Source organism: Calidris pugnax, unplaced genomic scaffold (genome assembly GCF_001431845.1).
Source record: "Calidris pugnax isolate Ruff unplaced genomic scaffold, ASM143184v1 scaffold27, whole genome shotgun sequence".
NCBI classification, from domain to species: domain Eukaryota; kingdom Metazoa; phylum Chordata; class Aves; order Charadriiformes; family Scolopacidae; genus Calidris; species Calidris pugnax.
In genome coordinates, this window is record NW_015090893.1 from 11,188,178 (window position 1) to 11,215,673 (window position 27,496).

Below are 27,496 nucleotides of genomic sequence, written 5' to 3' on the forward strand. Positions count from 1 at the left end.
CGTGCGCGGCGCTTGGCAGCAGCGCCCGCGGCGGCTTGGCGGGGAGCGCGGGGCGGAGAGGAGCGGCCCGGGGCGATGGTGGCGGGGAGGGTGCTGCCCGCCTCGCCCAACTGGTACAGCAGCCGCTGCAGCGACACCAGCAGCGATGGCCGCCTCTTCGGCTTCGCGGCGAGGCACCGCGTCTGCCTGTTGGATGTCGGCGGCGGCGGCGCACCCGCCTTTTACGGTACCGGCACGACCCGCTTTTTGCCCGGGACCCCGGACCCGCCGGAGGCCTTCGCTCCCTCCCCTGGCCTTTTATAGGGGCGCACCGGCCCCGTGGGGCCGCCCCTCCGCCGGGAGCCGCTTAGGCAGGGGAGTCCTGGGGGTCGGGGAGGCAGCGGGAGCCCCGGTGGGGACGGCGGGGGTGGGTTTGGGAAGGGACCGTGCGCCCACCGGGGTCCCATTGCGGCCTCTTTCTGTCCTGCAGGAGAGCTCATCGGGCACACGGACAGGATCTCCGGGTTCGCCTTTTGCCACTGCCCGGGGCAGAGCAACCTCTGCGCCAGCAGTTCCGACGACGGGAGCGTCCAGATTTGGGACACGGAGACCCTGGCTCCGGTGGCCGAGTACAGCCTGCACCAGGTGGGGGTTCCTCCGGTGGGACACTATACAGCCTGCACCACTGCTGGGTGGGCTGGGGTTGGGTTTGGTAGGCTTTGCACTCAAAGCCAGGGTGGTGTTCCTTTAACACAGGTGAGTTCCAAACCCGGTGAAATTAAAAGCGTTGAATGCTTCTGGGCGGCTTTTGGCTCCAGCCCTGGGGCTGCAGCGTGGTTACATCACCTGAAGGAGCTGTTGGTTACCATCAGAGCCTCAGTAAGGGAGGGTGGAGTTGCCACTTAACCCAGCTCGCTTCTTCAAATGTTTTCATAGAATCATAGGATAGTTTGGGTTGGAAGGAACCTTTAAAGATTATCTACTCCAACCCCCCTCTGATCTGGTTGCTCGGAGTCCTGTCCAACCTGACCTTGGATGTTTCCAGGGATGGAGCACCTACTGCCTCTCTAGGCAACATGTTCCAGTGCTTCACCACCCTCATTGTAAAAAAAATTCTTCCTTATGTCTAGTCTAAGTCTTCCCTCTTTTGGTTTAAAGCCATTACCCCTTGTCCTGTCACAACAGGCCCTGCTAAAAAATCATCCCCATCTTTCCTGTAGGCCCCCTTTAAGTATTGAAGGGCCGCAATAAGGTCTCCCTGGAGCTTTCTCTTCTCCAGGCTGAGAAACCCTAAGTCTCTCAGCCTGTCCTCATAGGAGAGGTGCTCCATCCTTCTAATCATTTTTGCACCCTCCTCTGGACCCGCTCCAACAGGTCTCTCCTGTGCTGAGGGCTCCAGAGCTGGATGCAGGACTCCAGGTGGTGACTTCCACAGAGCAGAGGGGGCTTGACTTGCTGGCCAACTTCTTTTGATGCTTCCCAGCATATGGTTGACTTTATGGGCTGTGGGTGCACATTGTCGGCTCATATCTAGCTTTTTATCCAGCAGTACCCCCAAGTCCTTCTCCTCGGGGCTGCTCTCAATCCCTTCATCCCCCAGCCTGTATTGCTACCAGGGGTTACTTTGGCAACCTCATGAGGTTCACATAGGCCCTCTTCTCAAGCCTGTCCAGGTCCCTCTGGATGGCATCCCATCCCCCAGCAATGTCAACCACAGCACTCAACTTGATGTTGTCCACAAACTTGCTGAGGGTGCACTCAATCCCATAACTTTCAGCAAGTTCTTGTCACACACAGGACAGACTGAGAACATACATTTGAACAGTTACTGTCACTCAGGACACTGAATTGGCCAGTACATCAATTGTGCCAAAGCCCAGAAGAACTGAACCCTCTTGAACAAACCCAGCCAATGCTGGGGAGTACTCACAGATTATCTTCTGCCTGTTTTCCTCTGTTAGATGGTGATAAAACAGCTTTAAATCTATTCAATTCTTTTTCTTCAGAATGCGATCTCAGCGTTGCACTGGTCACCTCTTGTGAAAGATCTGATTGTATCCGGTGATGAAAAAGGTGTAATTGTTTGTTACTGGCACAACAGAAGTGACAGCCAGCAGTTCTTCCCAGAGCCTCGGACAATTTTTTGTCTCACTTGTTCTCCTCACCATGAAAACCTGGTGGCAATTGGGTAAATATTCATTATGTTTTGCTTTCCGTTTGTCTTCTGCAAGAACCTTATTGTGAATTTTTGCTACACACTTGTAAGGTTATTTTTCAGAGGTTTTGATGGCTGTTTTTTGCTTCTGGTATACAGCAATTTAGAAATAATGTTTAGATTTGGTAGACCTGAAAGACATAGCAATGTAAGGGTCCAGGTTTGGTTTGATATTGTGAATTTTTGCTACACACTTACAAGGTTATTTTTCAGAGATTTTGATGGCTGTTTTTTGCTTCTGGTATACAGCAATTTAGAAATAACGTTTAGATTTGGTAGACCTGAAAGACATTGAAATCCATAGCAATGTAAGGGTCCAGGTTTGGTTTGCATCCCTGAACATTCTCTAAACTGTTATTTTTTAATTAGACTTCACTGGTGTTTGTTTCATTATAGGTTACTTCATTGGAATAGAGTTTTTTAGTTTTTCTAGGCCTTTGTCAACCACTGCAATTCCACTCCTTTAGACACCCAAGGCTACATGGACCAGAGCAGGAACATGAAAGCCCTTTAGACTCAATGATACTGTTCTCTCGAAGGAGAATGAACCCAAGAGGAGGGAAGGAACAAGAGTAATTTGCCTTTGTGTTAAAGGGAAAAGTTTTCCTTGTATAAAATCCACTCTTGTGGCTGTACTAGTAATGAATTGCTGTGATTCTTGAAACCAAATATACTGGTTGCACTTCTTGAAGAGACAGGTGCAGGTACACCAGTGCTATACTGGAGTCCCATTGCTGCTTGTGATTTGGCTTCTTTGTCTGTAATACAGTGATAGTGATCCTGGTAGAGAGCTTGGAAATCAACTCAGATACTATTCCACAAGGTTCCAAGGATTTCTTCATTAATTTAAATCTCTTGTTTGTAGCTACAAGGATGGCATGGTGGTTATAATTGATATCAGCAGGAAGAGAGAAGTGCTTCATCGGCTGAGAGGCCATGACGATGAGATACATTGTCTGGCCTGGTGCCCTGTGCCGGGTGAAGAAAAGTTATCTGCTTGGCAAGAGGAGCTCCAAGGTACGTGGAAGTGATTAATAGTTTGTGAAGTGATTTGGAGTTCATGTAAATGTCCTCCTAGAGAATTGAATTCCTTATAGAAATTCAGTCAGTAGCTAAGCAAAAGCAACTGGTAAGTTCAATAAAGTACGTTTTGATACAAATCAATATATTTTCAGTTAATTTTTATAAAGCTTTGAATTTTAAAGCATAATAACATGATTTCAATGGTATTCGGTAGCTCCTTCAGAGGAGGGCAAAGTTCCAAATGGGGAGCTGACACAAGACACGACCACGAAGAAAGGCTGTTACTTGGCTTCAGGAAGCAAAGATCAGACCGTACGAGTATGGAGCTGTACTAGAGGCAGAAGTAAGTAAAATTAATAGTGGGAGATAATGAGAGTGTGGTGGAAAAGTTCTTCTCTAACTGCAGCCTTCATTTGCTAACTTGATAGTTTAAAGCATGGGGAGCATACTTAAAGCTTCAGATTCTCAGGACTTCTTTATCTCTCAGAGAACTTTGATGTACTAGGTCTAGGTGATCCTTTTTCCTTCCATAGGTGTAATGACTTTGAAGTTGCCACCCACTAAGAGAAGAGGTGGAGCCGTTGATCCTGCTGTTAAAGAGCGCATTTGGCTGACTCTTCACTGGCCTTCTGGTCGTCCCACAGAAATTGTATCCAGCTCTTTTGGGTAAGTCAGGCACACAGCAGCCTGGGTCCCACCAGTAACTGCAGATTAATAGCTAAGGAAGAACTGGGTGGGAAACTTGGACACCCCTTTCCTTCCCAGGAATAGTGACATGTCACTTTTCAATGTGGTTAACTATGGATATGGTTTGTATTTGTAGGGTGGTGTTTGTGTGTATGTATAGGCACATGTAGTGGATGTGTGTCTTGCTGTATGACTCTTGCACATGTAATATAGTCTCTATTTAGCCTATATTATTATTTTGAAGCGAACAGTGAAGTACACCCTTTAAATTTTGCAGAGGAGAATTGCTGCTGTGGGATTTGACCCAATCTGGAAAACGCAAGTGGACTCTTCTTGGATCTTCAGAAGGACAAAATCACTCCCGGATTGTGTTCAATCTGAGTTCTGTGAAGCATCAAGACAAAGAGCTCCTTTTTTCCATTTCAATGGACAGAGATGTAAGAACCATTTACAAAATTAGCGTAAAAATAGCTTTACTTATACAATTTGACTGAGTGCAGCTACCCCTTTTAGGGCCACAAATTTTCTTTTAAAGTGGGTTAATTCCAGCATTTTATAACATTCCAACTATTGCAGCCCTGCTGTGACATGTAGTCCTCTGGGTGCAGATCACAATCTGTGTCAAGCCTTGAATTTGAGCCCTTGATTGTTCATCTCCCTCATGCTTTGTTTTTTCTTGTCATATTAGTCACTCTACATATAACCATTCCTTGTTCCTTAAATATTCTTCAGGTGAAGTGCTGGGACCTGTCAACTCTGGATTGTAGCTGGACTATGCCTTCTCTTGGGGGATTTGTGTATAGTCTTGCCTTCTCCCCCGTGGACACAGGCTGTCTTGCCATTGGTGTTGGAGACAGCATGATCCGGGTGTGGAACACTTTGTCCATGAACAATATTTATGATGTTAAAACCTTCTGGCAAAGCATAAAGTCCAAAGTTACAGCAGTAAGTGTGCTTTTTCCCCTTGTCTCTTCTCTTTTTCAGTCCATATTTTTCTTTCACTCTGAAGAAAGCTTTTCCCAACTGGAAATATATAAAGCCAAGTTGTTCTTGATTTGTTGTTGTACTTGATTTTTTTGGTATACAATACATTTTAGAATCTGTCAGCAAACCTCCTTTGTGATCCTTCCTTGCTTCATCCATGGTTTCCTTTGCTCTGCTGGGAAGTTTGACATGCACAAAAGCCAACTGGCATGTATTCAGTTTGAGTTTGACCAGCGGTTGGCGAGAGGCTACTGCCTGGTAAAATTGCTGGCAGCAGTAAAACATGGGAGTTATTCTTGTTCACACCAAAGTTTTCTCACCATCCTACCATATTTTCCATTTCTATGTTATTACGTAGATGTTAAATAGTATTTTAGTCCCTTTTATCTTATGCCACAATAGCGGGTATGGAAAGCCTGGAAAGCCTTTGATACTCAAAGTGGAGTGATCAAATCGAGTGGCTGTAGTTGGAAGGGTGGGTATAAGGGATGGTGCTTACTCATCAGCTTCAATGTTTTCCTTTGTTTTATTAGAAATAAAGTGGCCATAGTTTGTGTCATTATGGATCTCTTTTTATTTTGCTTGCAGTTATCCTGGCATCCAACTAAGGAAGGCTGCTTGGCTTTTGGAACAGATGATGGAAAAGTTGGCATATTTGACACCTTTTCCAGCAGGTAAGAAAGTAACTTTGAAATTCATTAGTGTCAGATCTTGCTGGTGCGTTACAACGCGTAGGTGGTGTGGTCTTACCTGAGGTATATCTTTACTGTTAGACAAGACTAGGATTAAATTAGCTTCCAAGGTAATTAACTCAAATTGCATGACTAGAGATCATCTGTGGGAGGACACCAGTCAGGGAAAACTTTAGCCAGAAAGACATGTTCAGAGCAACATGCAGGTACATCAGGACAGTTTTGTTATGTTTTTAGTAGTGTCTTACAGGAGAAGTTAAAGAAGCCTTGATTGAGCCATTGCTTTAGCCTGTTATAGCACATTGTGTCTGTTTTCACCACTGGAAATATGTTGCTTTTAATTATTTTTTTTCCCCTTGCTGAAATCTGGCTGCCCCTGCTTCCTTCTCTTCCCACCCAGCGCTAAGAATAAGCCACCTCAGATCTCCAGTACCTACCACAAGAAGACTGTGTACACGTTAGCCTGGGGGCCTCCAACTCCTCCTTTGTCTTCTGGTGAGTCTTCTATTGGTAGAAACCAGAGGTCCTTTCACAGGACTGTATTGTGAGAATGTCTTGCTCCTGGGTCACAGGCAATTGAAGTGTGTATATAGCCTTTTAAAATAATGCTTTGATGTATAGTGGGAGTGATTGCTTCTGGAAAGACCAGTGAAGAACACAGTATATTTAGCTTTTTTTTTTTTTCTCTGTTGGATAGAAGGAGAAGGAGAACAGCCCTCTGTAACTTTATATAGTTGTGCTGGAGAAGGTATTGTTTTTCAACACAACCCCTGGAAGCTTAATGGAGAAGCAAATGACATCAACAAAGTCATCCGAGACACTAATTCAATCAAAGTGAGTATGATTTTGAGGTTTTTTTATGGGTTTGTGGTAACCATGTCATAGTTTCTATGGCCTTGTAGTTGTAGGTTTCTGATTTTGCCATCATAAGTATAGAGTCTGGTTTTAAAGCTTCCTTTGAGACATTTCACTGAACCGATAAAAATAATCACTGGGTCTTGCATCAATTCATTCCACCTTTCTTAATTGCTCCAGCTTATGTCGCTGGTACAAAAGCAAGGGACCCTTTTGTGACTTTCACTTTGCAGACTAGTTGCAACTCTGCCCACTTTCCAGTCTTTCTCTGCTGAACGTATGCGATGCAGATTTAAGAGTTTTTGGTAATAGTTGTGTCCTCTCTCTACAGCACAAACTGCCTGCACGTACAGAGATCAGCTGGAAACCAGATGGCAAACTCTTGGCTCTTGGCAATGAAGATGGGTATGTTTCACTTGTAGGTGAAGGTGGTATCTGTGCTCATCTTGATAAGAACCACTGTAGTGAAGCAAAAGTACTTTTTCTTGCCCTGATTTGTCTCTGTTCTTTCACTGTTGATGTATTTGAATTGTGATAATACAGCATTCCTTGCTGTTATTGTTTTAGCTGCTCTTGGCTTGAAGAATCCACATTATTGTGCTGAATTATTTTTCAGGGATCCACTCATGGTTTAAATGCACTTTTGCTGAAGTACTAACTGAGGGTTTGAGTTGAATCCAGAAAAGAAGAACTCATTTAGCTACTCTGTTTCATGTTCTATATCTCTGTTCATGCAGGATAACAAAAAAAAAAAAAAAATCCCCATTTTTGCTGCCTACTGGAATACTTACACTTTGGTTCTTGCATTTCAGGTCAATTGAAATATTTCAGGCACCAAACTTGAAGTTGCTCTGCACTATCCAGCAACATCACAAGCTGATTAACGCTATTCGTTGGCATCATGAGCACGGGAGCCAGCCAGATCTGAGTTACTTGATAGCTTCAGGCTCAATCAACGCCACTATTTATGTGCATAATCTGAAGAGCGTTGTAGGTAATGGTTTGCGGATTATATTCCAATTCTTGGCACCTTGTGTTGTTTTACTCATGGTTTGTCGATTATATTCCAATTCTTGGCACCTTGTGTTGTTTTACTCATGGTTTGTCTTGCTGGCCATACGTGATCCTTTTCTTTTTTTCTTTCAGAAAACACTTCAGAAGGTCCTTTGACAATAACGGAGCCTTTTCGAACTCTGGCTGGGCACACGGCTAAAATCACAAGTCTTTCTTGGAGCCCCCACCACGAGGGAAGATTGGTATCTGCTTGCTATGATGGTACTGCACAGGTATTGCTCCACAGCCACACAGAGATATGTGTCTTTTAGTTTCAAATCGTCCATTTCAGAGTCTTTTAGAACCAAGCTGAGTAAACAGCAAAGCTGCTTTTGTGAGTTGAACTGCTGAAGTGCTGTATATTTACCCTTGGTAACCATCTCCAGGTTCTAGATACCTTATATACACGATTCCCTACATTTTTGCAACTTACAAGTTGATTTGTTTTAATATTGACACTTTTGGATCCTTAAAAAAGAAGGATGTTATGCAAATGTATCGTTGCAAACAAATGAAGCCCTGAATTTTCTCCATTTGTGCGTTGGTATTTGAAATACATGTGCAAACGCCCTAAAAGGGAAGCTCCTGCAAATGCAAATAACTGAAGAGAAAATGCAGAATATTAGGGGAAGATGAAACTTTCTGAGTAATTGGATTTCTTTCTTGTTTATAAGGTATGGGATGTTATGAAGGAGGAGCCACTCTGCAACTACCGAGGGCACCAGGGCCGGCTGCTGAGTGTCCAGTGGTCACCAGTGGATTCAGATTCTGTTTATACAGGAGCAGATGATTTTTCTGTTCACAAATGGCAGATCTCAAAGCAGGAGCACACACGGCCTCCTCAGGGTAAGTATATCCAAACAGGAGATCATTTCTGAAGATGATGTTGGAGCTGGGGAATGGAGGGTTGCCTCATTGAAATTCAGCATAAGTTCTTATGCTGAATTCCAAATCTGCCTGCTACCTCTTCAGGAATAAGCTAAAAATCTCTACAGATAATATCAGGGTAACTTTTGCAACCTTCTACAGGCAAAAAGAGTATAGAATTGGAAAAAAAAAGAAGTATGCAACCAAAAGTCAAAACCAAGAAGAAAAAAAAGCCCATAGGAAAGAGTCCTGGCAAGCAGGATCTAAGTGATGCTGTGAATGGAGATGAGAGTGGGAAGGAAATGCTGCTGGAGGAAAACGGAACGTCGGACCATGAAGGAGAAAAAGAAGCTCCGGGGGCAGAGCTGCCTGATAAAGTCTCCGTGACTGGTAATAACCAAATCATTTTAGTTCAATGGTTCCCAGACTGTTCAGCGCTCAGCACATCACCAAGTTTAATATTTTCATGCAGATTTTCTCATAATATGGTTTTACTCAAATAGTCCACTTGAATGAAATACAGTTCAGGAATGCCCTTCATAATTTTCTAAACTAGTTTAAGGCTACCTGTCTTTAAGTAGTAAGATTCCAGCCTAATGAACAACGCTACTGTATTTGGCTTGAAACTGTGATTTTTGATCGGTGTCACCTTCTGGTGATAAATCTTATATCACTGGTAGACTTTTGTTAGTGCCTGTTGACATCCTATTTAGCTTTCTAACAGTTCTGTAATGACTTCTTAATATTTCCTTTCCCTAAAAAACTATTAATTTCTATGGCAAAGCAAAGCTTGGTCAATGTATATTTAAAAATCAATGTAATAGAATGTGAATATGACAAGTATTCTGCTATGGGCTTTTCCATGTATTGTTTTTCCTTTTTTATCACTTAACAGTGTCCAAGGATACATCTTCATCTGCATATGATTATTCTTCATTCAGCTGGCCGAAGCCACCTGTGACCCAGAAAGCTGCTCCTGTGAGAAAGGATCCACCTAAAGAGAAACCAAGTTAGTATGTTTTGGGGACTTCTAACAGTCCTGCATCAAGGCTGAGTTCTAGGCTTCTGTTTGGCTGTAGTTTCCCTTCCTAATGTGACACCAGATAAGTGCCAGAGAAAGAAGAGCGTGCTTTTTGAAGTGCCTTAAATGTTTTAAGTTTCTGCTTCTTCTATTTACCCTTCTTGCTAGGTTAATTGTGTAGTTGTTTAATGTGGGCTTAGATGTTGCCTTTTAGTTGCTAGTTTCATTTCATTCCTTCTTGTTACATTAATTAAGTAGTTGTTTAATGTGGACTTAGATACTGCCTTTAGTCGGTAGTTCATTCCAGGCAAGATGGGCAGATTAATATGCAATGTGATCAGTATTGAAAAGTCAGAGTTGTCACAACAGATGCACGTGGCACTTGAGCATCTGTTTTTTCTTTTCTTATGTGAGGAAGAGGAGCTTTTGGAATACGTTGGGAGAGTTCTGCTGGAGGAGACTCTTGGAACAGTGCAGCAGTAGCTAAAACGTGTCTGATTTTTCAGCTTCCGATGCCTCTCTGAAGAAGAGGAAGCCCCGTTCTATTCTCCCCTTCAGCACATCCATGGATCACAGATCAAAAGAAGAATTGCATCAGGACTGTTTGAGGCTGGGTACATGTCTGAAAACCAAAGGTATCAGTCTAAAGCTAAAATACTTAAGAGGGTGGGTGCTCTAAAGTATTCAGAAGCATGTGTCCAGGGACTTGAGTTTAACCACTGAGCATTACTTTTTTAAAATCCTTACCTTTATGAAAGTGTGTGACTAGTTGTGGTCTCTTATCTAACTGCTCTTGCAGTGTTTCTGCACTCTGTAGCCACTCCAGACAGGTTTTGAGACAGGTGCTGTGGAGATAGGGTAGAATTGTCTGCCTACATGCAAAGTGTTTTTCATCTTCAGATGTATAATATGGGCAGGAGAAAAAAACACAAGAGGGAGATGTTTGTATTCAAAAGTCTTGTTCTTTAGAGAATGCAAAGGAAGGTGATACACTTGATTTAGAATAAATGTTCTGCACAAACATGATCCTTCTAATCAAACTTAGATGTAAGTCCTATGTGTTCATCTGCAAATTATTAAATCTGCTACACAGAAAAGAAACTGGAAGATTTAAGTCTTTGCCAGCAGTTGAGCGCAATGGAGTGATACGGTGACTTGGCAGGTCCCAGTTCCCAGTGTGGTACCAAATCTGAAATAATCATTCTTTTTATCTGGTGTAGATAATAATGAAGATGTGTCCTCTGACCTCAAGGATCGCGTCCACCTGGGGCTGTTCATGGACAGGGCTTCTCTGCACAAGATGATTGATGTGGAAGGTAAGTGGAATAATGAATCCACTTTGACAATATGTTCATTGTAACTGTTACGTTCAAGGAGAAAACAAATTGGGAAAAACACTTGGATTTTCTTTGCTGTGGATTAAAGTGTAAGATAAAGAATGCAGGTCTTTTTGCAACCTTAATGCAAGGTTATTAACCTTGAATAATCTCACTTTTGCCAAGTTAGTTTACTATGGCAAATAATGCTACTGCACTCGTGCTGATAGGAAATGTGTTTGCTTCCAACAGGAAAACATCACTTGGAGAACGGGCATCCAGAGCTCTTTCAGCAGCTCATGTTGTGGAAAGGAGATATGAAGGGTGTCCTCCAGGCAGCTGCTGAGAGGGGAGAGCTCACAGACCAGCTGGTAGCAATGTCACCCATGGGTATGTTTGTGCTGGTAACACACACACAAATGGAATTAGCTGCCAAGGGTGGCCTCATTCTGGTTTTTCTGAGTTGGAAATTCATGATTGTTCCAGACAGGAATGAAGTTGCTTCTTTAACTGTCTGATAACAAAAATCGAACACAAAATATGTCCTATTTATGACAAAGGCCCCGATGTTTCCACAAGTACCCTTAGGTTGGGATAGCAGGAAATAGAGCATGTTTCCTTTGGGACCTTTTGAAGGAGCAGGCCCATCCTTCCAAGCACTAAGTTGGTACTTTATAATGTGCAGCAGTCCTTTTGGCGTGCTGTTGGCTTAAATTATGCTTCTAAGTTATTTTACAGATAGTGAAGTCCTACAGTCATGTTCGGGTCCTAGCTTTGCCCTGTTTCATTGCCTCAATGATTTTTGTATTAGCATTGTTAAGAAACAAGAAACTAATCTGGGGCAGAGAAGAGGCACATGTTGAAGAAACCAGTGATGATGTCATCCCACAGGAATTCTTCCAGTTTTAAAACTTTGCCTCTCTTTTGCTTTCTGTTTTGCAGTTGGATACCAGGCCTGGGTTTGGACAGTAGAAGCCTTTGCAAAGCAGCTGTGTTTTCAGGAGCAGTATGTGAAGGCTGCCTCCCATCTCTTGTCCATCCATAAAGTGTATGAGGCTGTCGAGCTCCTGAAAGTGAACCATTTTTACAGGTTGCTGTATATTTATGTTTAGGATTTGCTCTTGTCGTCTAGTGGTGTAGACTGGACATTCTGGTTCACTTTTTGTACACGGTCAATTAACTTTTCTGTCTGGTTTCACATTAGGGAAGCAATTGTAATTGCTAAGGCCAGGTTGCGTCCAGAAGATCCAATTCTGAAGGATCTCTACACCAGCTGGGCAGCTCTGTTAGAGAAAGATGGTCATTATTCCATGGCCGCCAAATGGTGAGTGTTACTGGGAAGAAGACAGAATTGGTTCCATGCCTGAAACAAGGATGGTTCTCTGTTTTGAAGCAGCTGAAATCTGTTAACTGGTCTGTCTGGTCATTACTTGTCTGAGGCACATTGTGAGCCCAATCTCTCCAGGGTCCCTCTACAAGCTCCAGAGGGCAGTTCAGAGCAGAAGGTCCAAATGCCGTACCACAGTAGCGCCATCTCTTTCCATAGACATTACTGGAAATCCTTGAAAACTAGTCTAGCAGGACTAAGATGAGGATGTGTATGAAAAGACTCTGATGTTTCCAACCTTTCCACTGGAAATGAGCAATGCAGCAGTTCATCCTGAATTTCTTGAGGCCTTAGCTAATATCCTAATTACTGGATTATCCTCCTCCAACTAGAGTGCTTCAAATTTGTGACTGCTAAAATTACTAATGGCGCTTGAAGTATTTTGGCTGGAATAGTGTCCTTTGCTTGATGCTTATTGCAGTTCTGGCATTTTTGAGGGTGTTCACGTTGATGGAAGGATTCAGATGAAATCAAGAGACATGCAGTATGGATAAACTACTGCGTATAACGTCTCTCTCTTGAATGTATTTATTTCTGTTTCTCATCCAAGCTGTGTGTGGTATACACACCACCAGGGGTTTCAGTCCAGATTCACCAGATTCAGTCAAGGCTGTGTAACTTGCCCTTTGTAGCTTTGCACCAGATCATGTGCTTTGCAGTGCAGCAGTTCAGTTTCTTGAGGCCTTAGCTAATATCCTAATTACTGGATTATCCTCCTCCAACTAGAGTGCTTCAAATTTGTGACTGCTAAAATTACTAATGGCGCTTGAAGTATTTTGGCTGGAATAGTGTCCTTTGCTTGATGCTTATTGCAGTTCTGGCATTTTTGAGGGTGTTCACGTTGATGGAAGGATTCAGATGAAATCAAGAGACATGCAGTATGGATAAACTACTGCGTATAACGTCTCTCTCTTGAATGTATTTATTTCTGTTTCTCATCCAAGCTGTGTGTGGTATACACACCACCAGGGGTTTCAGTCCAGATTCACCAGATTCAGTCAAGGCTGTGTAACTTGCCCTTTGTAGCTTTGCACCAGATCATGTGCCATATCTCCATAGTAAGCTTTGGTAAAGCAAGGCAATGAGAGCACTGAGAACCTGTGGAAAACACAGCTTTATCTTCACTTGTATGTTTGTGCTATTGTGTTGCATTACAATTTGAAAATGGTGTTTTAGTACTAATCAAGTCAATTTGCTTTTTATCTCTTTTCAGTTACTTGGGGGCCTCCTCACCCTATGATGCAGTGAAGGTGTTGGCAAAAAAAGGGGATGTGACATCCCTTAAAACTGCCGCGGAGCTTGCATTGATATCTGGAGAGGAGGAGTTGTCAGCAAGTTTGTCTTTCAGATGTGCCCAAGACCTGCTGTTGTCCAGGAACTGGGTGGGAGCTCAGGAAGTCCTTCAGCAACATAAAACTTTATTTGTGAGTCTGGTCGTTTCCTTTCTGCTTTCTTTAGCATTGCCTCTCTCCAGATTAACTCGGCACCACATCCCATATGTTAACAGTCCACGGGTAGACCTTTGAGCTGTTTTTGCCTCAAAATACTGTTCTAGAAGTTTATTGCAATGACCCTATGAAAAAGCATGTGCCTTTGCAGAGGGAAAGGACCCGTGGTGGGGAGGCACGTAGGCTCTGTGCCTGTTAGTTATATTACAGGTAGTTGAGAGAAGTGGGATTATATTTTTAAGTATGTAATACTGATCATAAGAAGAAAGAAGTGAAGGATATTGTTCACTGTTTATGTTAAAGGAACAAATGAGTTAACTGTAAGTCCATCTGCTGCAGGCTGAATCCAGAAATTCATTTTCATGCGGCCTGAGCAGCAGAAGGCTGGCTTGGCTTGTTCTGAGGTTTCCTTCTGACCTGACAATGTATCAGCATTGTTCTTCGGTAGCTGCAGTTGTGAAACAGTCTGTCACAAGCAAGCTGCTACTAGCCATGATGTTCTTAAATTTGTCTACCTGCTGTGGTCAGTAAGGGATTGTTTTTCTTACAGAAGCAGCTCAGTGCTCTTTTTTTTTTTCTTGTTAAAGGGACAAAGACTTGTTTTCTGCCTTAACGAACTGCTTTGCAAGTGCCTTAGTGAAAGAAATCCCTGTGACCGAAAGAGCCCCGTGCCTCCCTGTTACCACAGCTGGGAGCTGAACAGAGAGGCCTCATTTTTTGACATGGTGATACAAGTGTGGCAGAAAGAATTGGGCATGGACACCACAGACCACGCCACACGTGCGCGGGAGCAGCTGCGCAGTATTGAGCATCCTCCTTCTACCAGCAATGCACACCCAAAGCAGGTAAATGAATTTAGATCTGTGTATGCACTACGTCTTACTATGGCATACACAGTAAAACACAGCCACTTTGTGGTGCTGTGCCAGCCATTCCCAAAGGACTGGTGTCTGCAGGATGAGGTTACAGTCTGGGAGCTGGGACCACTTGCGTTGCCACCAGTTTGTTTCTGCATTTGTTTATGTGCAGGGTTAAGAAGCCGCATACGGTGCCAGTGATGAGCACTGAGATCACAGAGAGGTGCTGGATGAGAGCGATTGGCACAGCTGAGTAGTCTCAGCAGTGATTTCAAGGGGTTTTGTGGAACTGTTACGGGAGGCAGGGCTGCTTGTAAAAATATCCTGGAGCTCAGATGGTGTGTTCATAGACCGGTGATCCTGCAGCTCTTCTCTCTGAGCACAGCGAGTCACTGAACCTTTGGTGTGCTCCTGCTTCTCATCTGTTTAGTGAGACACACACAAGCACAGCTGCTGATTTTACAGTCATAAGTAATGTAAAAGTGCTCCATCTCCTGCACGAAGGAGATATGCAAATTGCTCTGTTTTTAAAATAGCTTTTGGTGAAGTCATCTGCTTTTGGGCTCTTCCACAATGGTCATAAGCTGTGAGTAATTCATATGTTGCAGTAAAACTTCTAATTGTGTAATTGTTTTCTCTGATGCTTCCTGTAGGTGCTTTTCCACATCTCCCATGACCTGACCCTTGCAGCCCTGAGCTATCAGACTGCTACCTGGGATGAGGCAGTGAAAAGTATTCTTGGAGCTGTGACCCGCAGTTATGATGCTGGTAATTTCACTCTGATGCAAGAGATTTGCAGTATCATCCTTCCTGAAGGTAAGTCTCTTCTTGGATATCTCCCGGCACTGACAGATAGGGGCACCTTCCTTGTAATCACAGGTGTGCAGCAATTAATATTACTAGGCATAATAATGTTTGGAAGGAGCAAGACGTACCTATGTATGTGGAAAACTGGAATTTCGCTAGTGCAAGGGCTGTTGGGCAATCAAAATTCCTGACTGTAAGGAAGCTCAGCAGCTGGTATGGGGGACATAAGAACCTGAGCAAACTCTGTTCTATAAGGAGATGAGGCCATTGGAAAGCCGTGTTCATCTCATAGTTCCAAATAACTCCAACCAGCCCTTCCCTTCATTCTCTGCAGAGTACAATGTGCTTTATTTTGCGGCTCTTGATCATATGAATATCTTGATGTGCTGCTCGGGACCAAGGAAGTTTGCTGTAGATGATGAGAAGATGCAGTCTCATGCTGGCTAGAACAGAATATTGTGTTTAAAAAGATGCCAAAGATGTCTGCCTTTGCTTTTCTGCTTTCTGCACCACTGCCAGCATCTCAATATATCTCTGGTTTGGGTCTCCAGGGTAGCCCTTCTGGTCTTTTTCTTGGAAATCTCTGTGAACTATTTGTAATCCTTTTTTTTCATTATTAGGCTGTGATAACCTGAGACACAAACTGGACGGTACAAATTCTCAGAGCACGGACGCTTGCAGAAGTTTAGAGAGCTTTGTGGCTTACGGACTGCTGTATGACCTCTGGTGGAACACACCCACAGACTCCCTCAGCTTGCAAAAGGCTGTTTTGGATCCAGTGCTGCATCCCAGTGAGCAGACAGCTCTGGAAAAGAGTTACATTTCAGGTCAGTCTTCCTCTGAAGAAACTCCTGATCAAACTGCAGTTGGGATGGATGAAAACCTCTGCAACACAAATGAAGCTCGTAGGTGTGAGACAGAAAGTGACTCGAGAACTAGCTCGGTTGATGTGGCAGAGAGCCAAACAAAACTGAATGGCTGCAAAGTGCTGCTTTCAGAAGAGATTGCTGCTCTACAGAACACCCAGAGAGATATAGCTGAGGTCCAGCAGATTTTAGCTGATATGATCCGCCAGCATCAGCAGCAGAGGAACAGTCTCCAGGAAAACACAAACGGAAGCACCCAGGAAAGCAGCCTGCAGCAGAATTCAGAGACTGAATCAGACAAACCGTGCTCTGACAGCAACCAGATGAATTGGTAAGCTTTAGAACATGAGCAAATGGATTGAAAAGCGTCGCTTTTTTTGTGTGTGTTTGTGCAGCAAATTTCTTGGTTTTGCCTCTAATGTCAAGCTTGTCACCCAGGGACACTTCAACATAAAGCTCAAAAGCCTTGTGTTTCCCTGGGGCTGAACTACCACGTGCATAAACTTACTACAGCTGAGTAACTTCCTGATACACAGGGGGCTGGTACGGTGAATAAACAGGGGAGGATAATGAAAAGGACAAGGGTGATCTAAGAGCTCTGTCTTTTTGTTGAACAGTTGTTTGGGCCTTTGGCAAGACTGAGCAAGAGCTTGTTAACACCTGCCCAACTCTCTCCTGTGCTCCCTGTACAGGAGGGAGCCCATGCAGTCACTTAAGCAAAACAGTTACTCATGAGACCTCCTCTTTTCTTGACAGTAAAGATGAAGTAAAGGAACCAATTACGCTCCCTGAGCTAACAAAGCAGCTTCTCAAAGCGAAGCAGAAACTAGCAGAATTTCCAGACAATTTAAAGGTAAGTTTTCAGAAGGGGCATTGCAGTTCTGAAAAAAGAGTGTCTTTTTGTAAGGGCAGCCTCATCAGAGTCCCTTTTATACAGAAAGTAAGGAACAGTGACTTCTTGGTGATCCTGTGGCAGTTTTGAGAGAGAACTGGCACATGGTGTCAGGGTGATATTTTTGTTTGAGGCATAACTTTCTCCGTGCAGTGGGAGAGTGCAGGTCAAGCATGGGAGAACTCAATGGGATACGCTGTGTGAATGTCTCCCATGCATTTTAAAAGTAATCCTTTGCTACTTAAAATTATAAAACCAGCTCTGATAAACAGTGAAATCAGGAACTTCAGGTATAAAATGACCTTTATAGGTTAGGAACTGTAGAAACTACACATCACATGTTTGAAAATGATGTTTCCTAGTGTATCTCATCCCCTCTGGTCTTTAGCCTATAATATAACTAAAGGTAAGCACAGTGATTGTACAAGATGAGGCAAATTTGGTTAAACATGAGCTGATGCACTGGAAGAAGAGGAAAAAATGCATCTGATTCGTGACTATTCCAAAGATACTGTAAAGCAGTGTCTTTAGAGAGCTGGCTGCCTGAATAGGTTGTAGCTGAACAATTAAAAATGAAAGAGTAGACATTACCTTGTGTTCTTTTATTGCAGGTCTTCCCGTTCCCCGACGTGCTGGAGTGCTGCCTTGTGCTCCTCCACACTGGATCCCAGTGCCCTCCTGATCTACACCAACAGGCATTGGATCTCCTCAGGAAACACGGCAGCGCTGGTATTTACAAAAAGGCTGGCAGGAGGTTCTTGACATCACATTCTGAGACCAAATCCTCTCCCCTTGAGCTGCCTACAGCTACGTAACACCAAGGCTGTTCTTTCTTCAAGTCATGTTTGGATGGCCACGGTTATTGAAAACTACCATTTTGGATAAAACTACAAAAAAATCAGGTTTATGTACGGACTTACTTGTGGGCATCAACTATCACTACTAAGGGACATGCACTAGAAAATGGAAAAGCAGTAAGTAGGTTGTGGCCTTGAACTGTATACAGGATTTTTGTATAGGTTGGTTTTTTTTTTATTTGTTGGAAGTTATGCCAGTGAAAGCTCTCAGAATTTGCATGCGAGAGAAGCAGTTTTGAGCAGCTCTGTCAGTCTTTCAGCAGAGGAGGAACAGCAGCTGCCCTCAGGAAAAATAATGGTTTCTGTAAGCAAACTGATCCTTAATCCCGTATTGTTCTTAAAAGCATTGTGAGTTTATTTTCCCTCCTTTAAATAAAGTCTTATGCCACCATGAACTGGCGTTTGATTTGATGGATATAATCAGTACCAATTAAGGGTAAATGCGTTAAAAATAAGCCTGGTTAGTTTTGGTTTTTTTTGTTAAAGATGATACTATGTCAGTCAAACTTGGTAGATAAAACAAGTGTGTACTGCGACTGAGCTTTGTGTGGTGAAGCCACCTGTACAACATAAAAGGGATTCCAGCACGATTAACAAGAGAGAAGGGATTTCTCCAGGTCAAGAAAACTGGCAGTCCCTGCTTTTGGCAGTATCTGTGGCTGAACAAACTGCTTTTTTGCTATAGTGATGGTAAATTTGAGTTACCACCACGTTCTCTAGAAAAAGCTGCTTTTCTAGAAATGCCAAAAGCAATCCTAGATTCTGGAGGCTTAAACATGCAATATTTTGACAAGTCTTACACCTTAACCTAAAGGTATTCCCTGTCTTGACAGAAAAATTAACTCTTCACAAGAAAAGAGCAAGGCTCAAAAGTCTTGAGGAACATAACAGCTATCTTTCTTAGCAATTTCTAGAAGCACATTCTGAAATGCAGCAGAAAGCTCCATGGTAGGATAGGGGGAGTCATGAATTTACAAAGTTGGTAAGTACAATAATGATTATTGTTTTAAGAATAAAAAGTAGGAAGCATGGATTTTTTTAGATTTAGGAGCTGTTTCAGATTTTTCCAGCCAAAATGCAGACCTGCAGGATATAGAAAGTAGGAAACATGGATGTTTTTAGATTAGGAGCTGTTTCAGATTCTTCCAGCCAAAATGCAGACCTGCAGGATATAAATTTCCTGCTCCAAGGTAAGTGAAGCATCAGAACAACTTGAAGAGCTTTAGGTGAAAGCCCAGGGTTATACTGAAAGATGATCCTTCTGTAGGGGTGTTAACCTGGTAAACTTGCCACAACTTGCTGAATTCTGTCCAAAGTGCTTGAAACCAGGAGGGGGAGCTAATGCTCAACCAAACAGCCCTTCTGTACTTAATAACTCTAGTCTAGATAAAGCAGGAAAACTTCACACAGGATAAGTACTCACTTTAAGGGATGAATCTAGCAGAAAGAGAATACAAGTCACCCAAAGAGATTTTAAGCTCAACTTTCATCAGCTACTGTACAATCAGCTCAAATTAAGAACTACCCCAGTAGCACATCAACGATAAAAGAAGAAAGAAACTTCAGCATCTTCCCTTTGAGCATGTATTACTCAAATTCAGATTCCAAAGGCTTGATGGAAAATCCAAAACAAGGCCTGGTTTAAAAAAATTTATTTTACAAAAATTAAAAACAAGTAGTATTTACAAGCATTTTAAATACCAGCTCTAAACCTCAACTCCTAATAATGGATTGTTAAAGGGTGTTTAAAATGCAAGTCTTAAAATTTTAAGTTTGCCATGTCCAAACCCATGGCTTGGGTTTCTTGTTTTGTTTTTTAAGAAATGTCATTATGGAGCTGTTAAAAAAAAAATATATAGAATAGCTCATTTTTAAAAAAGTCAGAAGCCCAAGTTGTTCTTCCATCCTTTTTCTCAGATGTTTATAATGAAGAGAAATGGAGCTGTTTCGTTGTTAAGTATATAGTAAAATTAGGGGCTGGAGAAAAGGAACAAATACTTATCCCTCTGCTGAACTTGTGTTGCAATGAGAAGAACAACATTTGTAAGTTAAACTGAAGATGACTGAAGTGAAGAATATTGGTCCAATCCCCTGTCAAAAGTTCCTCGAGCAAAGGCTCTCAATCTATTTCCAGAACAGTTTAATAGCCATAAGAACTAAGCTGAGGCTCAGTATGAGTCAAACCTGTACCATACAGAATTAGAAACTATGGAGAGCTGATCAAATCAGCACCTGTAATATCCATTCCCGCTGTTGTTAAAGCAAATCTCTGAATATTTTAGCTGCAAGGATCATTTTTAATGTCATCCATTCCCAAACCTCTGCAGTGATCAAAGGGAGCAATTTCCACAGACTACACAAAGATAAAATAAGCAAAACATGAGGTGAAGCAGTCACCCTCACAACATGCAGAAGTTTTAAAATAAGCTTTATAAAGCACAATTTACAAAGTTGTGTGCATGTCTGTGTCCGTTTTCACTGGATTTCCAGACGTTTAGCTCTACTGAATATTCCACCATTAAGTCTTCCTTGCAGAGTCTGTACAGTATAAAGAGGAAAAAAAACAGAGGTATACACAGTAAGTTCTGTCTTTTGCCCTTGGTATTAAAAAGATGGCAAACCACAAATGCTGGCATTAGGAATTCAGTCAACTCTTCTTCTGGGTTTCAAATGAAGATGCAGCTCTTCAGTAAAACTGCAGACCTTCTGCAGGCTGTGTACTGTAGATGCCTGTTGTTTGAGACATTATTAGGGGAAAATGGTTGAGGACAGCAGCTGCCAATATGGTAACCATGTTCTGCTGAGGGGTGCCGCTTATCAGGGCTGCATGTTGTTGATAATAGCCAAAATGCTCATTTTCTCCTGGGCTGAGTCCACATCTTCATTTTGTTTCTGAGCCACTCCTGTGCCAAGGCCATACAACCGCCCACAATACTTTGCATCATCAATTGTATCCTCAAAAAACAACTGCAGATTAAAAAAAAAAAGGCAAAGAAACAGGTCTTGTTTAATTGTGCCTCTAAATCAGAAAGCACCCCGTGTTAATTAAACAGCTCATTTGAAGTCAGCCACCTCTATGATGCAGCACACAAATTAAAATAAACACATGAAAGAGGAGTAAACAGAAGTCTGTGCCAGTATCAACAATTCCTATTATTGACAGTTTGAAGTGTGAAGGCCACAAGGCTTAAAAAAAAAAACCCAAATCCCAAAACAAATGAAAAACATGTTGTGCATGATGACATTTATGGATAGGACCTGGAGAAAGAAGAACCAGAAAGAATAGAGCAGTACCTCCTTCATTCTGAAGAATGCCATTCCCGTGAGAAGAGAGTCTGATCCTGCCTGGTGTTGTCGTCCAATTCGCTGCAAATCCAGCTGATCGGCCACTTCTTGAAGGCCACCCTGCAAAGAGAACAGATTTTATTTTGGAAGATCTCTCTCGTACCAAAATTTACCACACTTCTCCAAAACGTGAGAGCAAACACTAGCTAGGATGAATCGATGCAAACATGGATAAAATACCAAAATTGCCACACTTGTCCAAAATGTGAGAGCAAACACTGGCTAGGATGAATCGATGCAAACATGGATAAATCCAGCAGTAAACACACACACCAGCTGTGAGTGAAACTGGTAAATATTGTTCAATAATACATAAGTACTCTTCTCAAGTTTAGCTACCTTGTTTTCCTGCAGCAGATACTTGAGATGACTGTGGGTACACTCATAGGTTACAAATGCTGGACCTTTCCCTCCCTTTCCTCAAACAAGGCTGTGATTCAGTAGATAAATTACTTTCAACCCTCTGAGCGTCTACCAGTTATTCAAGTCATGTAATAGTTCGTGTAAGAAGAAATACCCCACCTCACATAGGGAAGATATGAATTATAATTAGCTTTTAAAATTACTGATACACAAACCGGAAGGTTATGGCAACATCCCCTATATAATACACATATTGATAAGTCTAACACCAGGGAGGCAGTATTGATTATTAGTCATAGGTGCTTATGTGTGACTCCTAGCTTTTACACCTTCCAGTTTTAAGGCTTGATATATGCAGCAATTCTGTAACTTGTTTTATTGTACATTTACAGTGTTGGTGCCCATTCATAGTATTGATTAGATACCTATTAGTCATAGGTGCTTATGTGTGAGTCCTAGCTTTTACACGTTCCAGTTTTAAGGCCTGATACATGCAGCAGTTCTGTCACTTGTTTCATTGTACATTTACAGTGTTGGTGCCCATTCATCGCTTGCTTTCTGGGGAGATAAACGTACCTTGAGGTTTTTGCAGCTCTTCATTAAGTACTTTACATCATAGATAGATGGGAAGAAAAGGTTCAAGATATGGAAAAATTCATGTTCCTCTTCTGGTAACCTGGAATCTGTCAGCAGCTTCACCATGTAGCCAAAGTCATAACCACTGAAAACAAAAACACAGAGACCAGATAAGCAGGAAACACCTATACTTGGTCAATACTCATATCTCATTTTTCACAAGAGTTTTTTTATGCTGTAGCTTTCAAATCTCAACATTTTCTGACTTTCACAGAACTCCTCTGGATCAGAGCCAGAATTCATCCTGATCATCTATGTCAACATAGGACTTTGAATGCTCCCTGGGTGCTTCTGCTAACCTCTCGTGAACAGCTAAGCCATTGGGAAGAACATAATTTTCTTCCCAACACTCCCAAGTTTCTGTAGCTATGGGCAATATGGAAAAGCAGGAACCCCTGTAAGTATCTGTTGCAGCCACCTCCTCCTCCCTCAAGTCCTTTCACTTATGATGGTATCAAGGACCAGAGGCTTTGTAATCATTTCTTGAAATGCTACAAGAAAGACAACTACACAGATTTCCTCCTGTACAGGAACAGAAGATGGAAGTTGAGAACACCACCAACAGCGTAAGGAAAAAGAAACAAAAACTTATTTTACAATGCACACAAGTTAGTAAGTGCAGAAATCACATTTCAACTCGTTAATAACTTCTTCCATAGAGGAAGACTGTAACAGTGAAAGGATTTGCAAACAACACAGACACAAAACAGATCACAGTAAGTGCTAGTACAAAATGAAGTGCCAAGTGTCCTTCCTTCTTAAATTTGGCCCTTGCATCTTTAAGCTTAAGAACTGCAGAGCTACTAATTCTTCTCCTTAAAATCTGTGTCAGTCCCCATGGACAAACGCAGCAGTATTTCAACCAAAACGAGATGTCTGGCTTCACAGCAGTGACCATCTCAGACCTACCTGTGGAAGGACAGCCATTTCACACTGTCGCTAAGGACGACCCCAGATGTCATAAGCAACTCGGCGAAATGCAGGGTATCGATCCCTTCTTCTTCGTGCTTCTGGAACTGCAGCCCAGAGCTGGCAAGGAGGTCTATGGAATCCTGAGAGTACATGTCCTCCCTGAAGAAGAAAAGCAGCTTTGCACTCAAGGTACTAACAAAGTCAGGCTCATTTTAGAAAAATTCCCCCCACACGGTGTTTAAAAAACTGGAGTGACAAGTAGGCTATCTCTAGGTTCCACATTTGTCTCTCTAGAAAATTCAAATACTTTAAATACCACAATTGCAGCCTCCCACATCTGTAACGAGCTATTCTGCAATCATAATTAGTTAATAACTCTGTTGGTGGTGCAAATTCCAAAGAATCCACCTCCATGGAACTGAATGACATTTTGAAAAATGTCACTTCTGCAAGAAGAACGGAAGTACCACAAATGGGAGCACGGAGAAAAGGGGAGGTCTCCCAAGTAGGATGACACACAACTCTGAAGCACTGAGCATCATTCCTGGCTACATTTTTGTCTTTCACTTCACAGCACATACCACCATATCATCATCTCCAGCTCCATCTCTGGGAGTAAACAAAATTGCGTAATACTTGACTAAGGAAGGTGGGCAGGGGTGAGTGATGATACCCTTGGTGGAGAGATGAGCAGGAACCTGACTTCTACACCAGTCTGTTTCATTAAAGGGTGGGGGGAATGGAAAGACATGTCAACACACAGATCAAACTTCATGCCAAATACAATAATTGAGTCAAATGAAGTGATCACACTGTGAAAACCACTTCACTCTGATTTTAATATTTTTCAGAGGTTCATAAAGTTGTGGAAGTAAATATTGCAACTTTTGGGTTCAAGAACTGTATGGTCTGCACATACTGGCTATGAATTTTTGTAGTGTTTTCCAATGACAGTTCCATAAAAATACCGATTGATTTCCTATAAATGTCTGATGTTGCCAGATAAACTCTCTCTTTATTTCCAGCTTTATTGGTAATTACGCTGAGTTTGCCTTTACAATTACAGGGGAAGAGATAATGAAACTTGTTTCAACTGCAATCCAGGATATTGCAGCATGGAGCTGACAAGAACAACTGCCACGCTCCATTTAACAAGATTCATCCTCCTGAACAGGTGTGACAATTCCACCAATTTTTTCAGACCCCAGTTTATATTACAGCATGGATCTGTAAAGAGGTATTTTCCTTTTTCCTGACAACAGCACATCCATTTATTTTAAGCAGAAAGAGATGGATTTTTATAAATATGTAATGTATAAAATTTAGGACTATGACATTTTTGCAGAAAAGAAGCTTAAGGAACACACAGTTATTGGGGGTAGGCTATTTAAAACGGGAAAGGGTATTAAAGCTAGGATTTTAGCATGGCTTTGACTTCCAGAAATACTGCAAACTCCGGTCATGCTAAAATAGGTTCCCACATAATCTGTGTTAGAATCTATTTTTTTATTGCTCAGAACCAGCCACTGATGATGAACTTACAGACAAAGGAAAGCACCACTTCAGCAGAATAAAGTAGGTGATTATTCCCTAGTTCAAGAGACTCACGTAAGGTTGAATTTGAAGTTAAACTGCCAGGTGTTGATGCCGGAAGGATATTCTCCTTTCTCATTTGTGAAAGTCAGGCCCAGTTGGATAATTTTCAGGAGGTCAACGTTACACCGAAGGAGCTGATACTGATAGTCTATGGAACTGCGGAATTCACCAATTGGCCTTACAACAACTCCAGGAAACTCTGTGTCCTAGGAGAGAGGGAAAAATCATTTTTCACCACTTTCTTTACTAAAAGTCATTATTATCACTCTATTAGGAGTCTACTCAGTTCTCTGTATGGCATTCTGTGAATTCTTCTGTAAAAATCACTTACTTTCTCCCCTTTTCCATATTCAGACAGGTTTTAAACTGCTACAAGTCAGACACTAAAAAAACCTACACAATTTGTTATTATATTTATTCATTTATCTCAGGTGTCCTTTCTTGAAGTTTCGTTTTACTCAAAAAAACCCAAACTTATAAAGTCATCCAATATGCACTATTGTACAATCTAAACCTCTTTCTCTCGCAAAGGACTAACTCTCTCATTTTCCCTAAATCTACTAAAATGGACTTTTATTTATTTATTCAATGTTCTTTCATGCTTTAAACAGAAGTTAAATTTAGCACTCTGACCATCTTCATTCTATAGTCCAGATTGTGATAACCTTCACTTTTTTTGAAGAACAGCCAATGCCTACAATAATGAAAATTCTTGCCAATCAAAAAAGACCTTAACAGCAGAGCAACCACCTAGTGCACAGACAATATTTTATTTGGCCAACGACTGCGTTCTATCTTTGCTGAAACCCAAACTTCTAGACTATTTTTACTCTCAGACTAGGTCACATACTGACCACAGCAGACGCAAAAAACTTTCATGAAGAATCCAGCGCTGTGTGTCTGACAAAATTCCTCCCTTGCCCAAGATCTTTTTGTGTCCACTCTTACTGCAGAGCCACCAAAACAGGTCATAAGCACACTTCCAATGAGAGCAAATAGAAGCTTTTTCCACTGACATATGATAACAAAAAAAAAAAAAAATCATATTCACTACACTGAAATACCACACACTTTGCATGGGCATGTGCTTTTAGGCCACGCTTTTATTAAAGACTTATCATATCTTGAAGTTTAGAGTTCCCAAGCAAAGTCAGCATAACTTACAGTATCATAACTAAAATGAGCTATTTATACAACTAACGGGCTCCTGCCAAGCAGATACAGACTTATAAAAGCAGTAAGAGATTCCTCCCACCTGGGGGAGATTCCAGTCATCTTAAACAAAGCTTTCTGAACACATTATCATATCTACAGTGAAAATATTTTTCTACTGTAAGAATCAACATCCGACTCCCTGAAAAAGGAGGCAGCCCAGCTGAGTAGTTGCCACTTGCAGGTCTTTTGTCCTACAACACTGCAGCATCTTTCATAATCAAAAAGAGAAACATTCAAAGGACAAATACACTGGAGGAAAACTGAGGATTTAAACCCGGTTTTACACTGACCTGTTTCATCTTCTGTGGCATAAACTAATACATGCTGAATAGGTAAATATTAAATGAATTCATGTTTTTAGATGGTCTCTCTCTTCCTCATCTTCTACTCAACCCATACTCAGTATTACTTGTGTTAAATTCTGGAAACCTTCTACTGAACAGCTTCCTAATTTTCCAGCACTTAACTCCTGGCTTCCGGCCTTTGCACAGGAACAGGGAGAAATCATTCCTTTCTCAAGAAACAACTTGTTCCCCTTCCCCCAAAAATCCCCTGACTAAGGCAATTAGGTCAAGTACAAAATACTTACCATGGCAATGTAGCTGTAACTTAGAACAATCTCTCGAATTTTCCTCATCTCTTCTTCCAGATTGTTGGCCCATACTTCACAGATAACCTGGCTGTTCTCTGCAAGGGCTGCTGGCATCTTGCAGAGACCACAGTAAAGGCAGCTGACGCTGAATTCAGATGAGAGCGTAGAACTGCGAGCTGTGCGACCTTATCAGTGTGCTGCATTAAACAGATAAATAAATAGTAATTTATATGAAGAAAGATCTATATATTAAGAATGAACGCTCTGGCAGAGTCAGTCACGCTTCCATTTTCGGATTCAAATAGCTCATTTAAAGTTTACACCAAGGTTTTTTTTCTTGCTTTTATCACTTCCTGTAAACACGCTGAACAAGAAAATCTAGAGCATCCGTTCAGGATACAGGAGTGGACAAAGAGTTAACAGTCCGGCTATTCACAAAAAGTCATTCTCCCTGTCTGTTTTCTCGAACTTCGGGCACAAGATGCACAAGCGAGGAACCCTCACGTTTAATACTTTTCAAATATTACAACAGCTTTTAAAAACAGCAGCAGAACGCTCCACAGACTGCATTTATAGACTCGAGCTCCTCTGACGTAATTCGGGAAACACTGAACTTCAGTTTCTGGTAACGCCGCTTCCAGCAGCGCTGTCCCTCAGATAAAACACCGCTCGTTTACCGTTTCTTACACCACCACCGGCAAAACCAACCCCTCTTTCTCCCCCCCGCCCCTCACCAACGGCCAAGCCCTGCGCGATCCCGCACCCGGGGACTCCCCAACGGCCACCGGTTGGCCCAGCACGGGCTGGGGGTGTCCCGGCTCCCTCAGCCCAACACGAAGGGGGGGGGTCCCCGGCTCCCTCGACCCGCCGACAACAGCCCCGCGCCCTCAGGGCCCCTCCCGCCGCCCCCGGTCGCGGCCCACCCCTGTGAGGGAGCACGGGGGAGGCCGCCGTCCCCTCAGCGCCCGGGGCCGACCCGCCCCCACCTGCTCGCGCGCCGCTGGGCCGGACTGGGCGGGACCGTTCTCGTT

General features: G+C 42.4%; 2 protein-coding genes across 3 annotated transcripts; one reads left to right on the forward strand and one right to left on the reverse strand.

Annotated features, from left to right (window-relative positions):
- Positions 1 to 58: 58 nt before the first annotated feature.
- Positions 59 to 18,201, forward strand: GEMIN5 (gem nuclear organelle associated protein 5). The gene is made up of 28 exons (XM_014948065.1): positions 59 to 226; positions 470 to 624; positions 1,986 to 2,167; positions 3,060 to 3,211; positions 3,432 to 3,560; positions 3,751 to 3,883; positions 4,182 to 4,341; positions 4,637 to 4,849; positions 5,477 to 5,562; positions 5,981 to 6,075; positions 6,278 to 6,414; positions 6,767 to 6,840; positions 7,248 to 7,429; positions 7,582 to 7,721; positions 8,163 to 8,334; positions 8,518 to 8,745; positions 9,251 to 9,364; positions 9,883 to 10,011; positions 10,597 to 10,692; positions 10,945 to 11,082; positions 11,635 to 11,782; positions 11,897 to 12,016; positions 13,293 to 13,503; positions 14,115 to 14,372; positions 15,038 to 15,200; positions 15,812 to 16,388; positions 16,814 to 16,910; positions 17,561 to 18,201. The coding sequence occupies exons 1-28, from the start codon at positions 76 to 78 to the stop codon at positions 17,762 to 17,764; spliced, it is 4,644 nt and encodes a 1,547-aa protein (XP_014803551.1). The 5' UTR covers positions 59 to 75; the 3' UTR covers positions 17,765 to 18,201.
- Positions 18,202 to 19,441: 1,240 nt separating this feature from the next.
- CNOT8 (CCR4-NOT transcription complex subunit 8) lies at positions 19,442 to 27,496 on the reverse strand. 2 transcript variants are annotated; one of them, XM_014948283.1, is made up of 7 exons: positions 27,452 to 27,496; positions 26,463 to 26,662; positions 24,671 to 24,864; positions 23,060 to 23,221; positions 22,091 to 22,235; positions 21,101 to 21,211; positions 19,443 to 20,773 (listed from the first exon to the last, which is right to left on the reverse strand). In XM_014948283.1, the coding sequence occupies exons 2-7, from the start codon at positions 26,577 to 26,579 to the stop codon at positions 20,624 to 20,626; spliced, it is 879 nt and encodes a 292-aa protein (XP_014803769.1). In that variant the 5' UTR covers positions 26,580 to 26,662; positions 27,452 to 27,496; the 3' UTR covers positions 19,443 to 20,623. The 2 variants fall into 2 exon arrangements, with proteins under 2 accessions (XP_014803770.1, XP_014803769.1); XM_014948284.1 differs by lacking the exons at positions 26,463 to 26,662; positions 27,452 to 27,496 and adding an exon at positions 25,513 to 25,641 and having other exon boundaries at positions 19,442 to 20,773.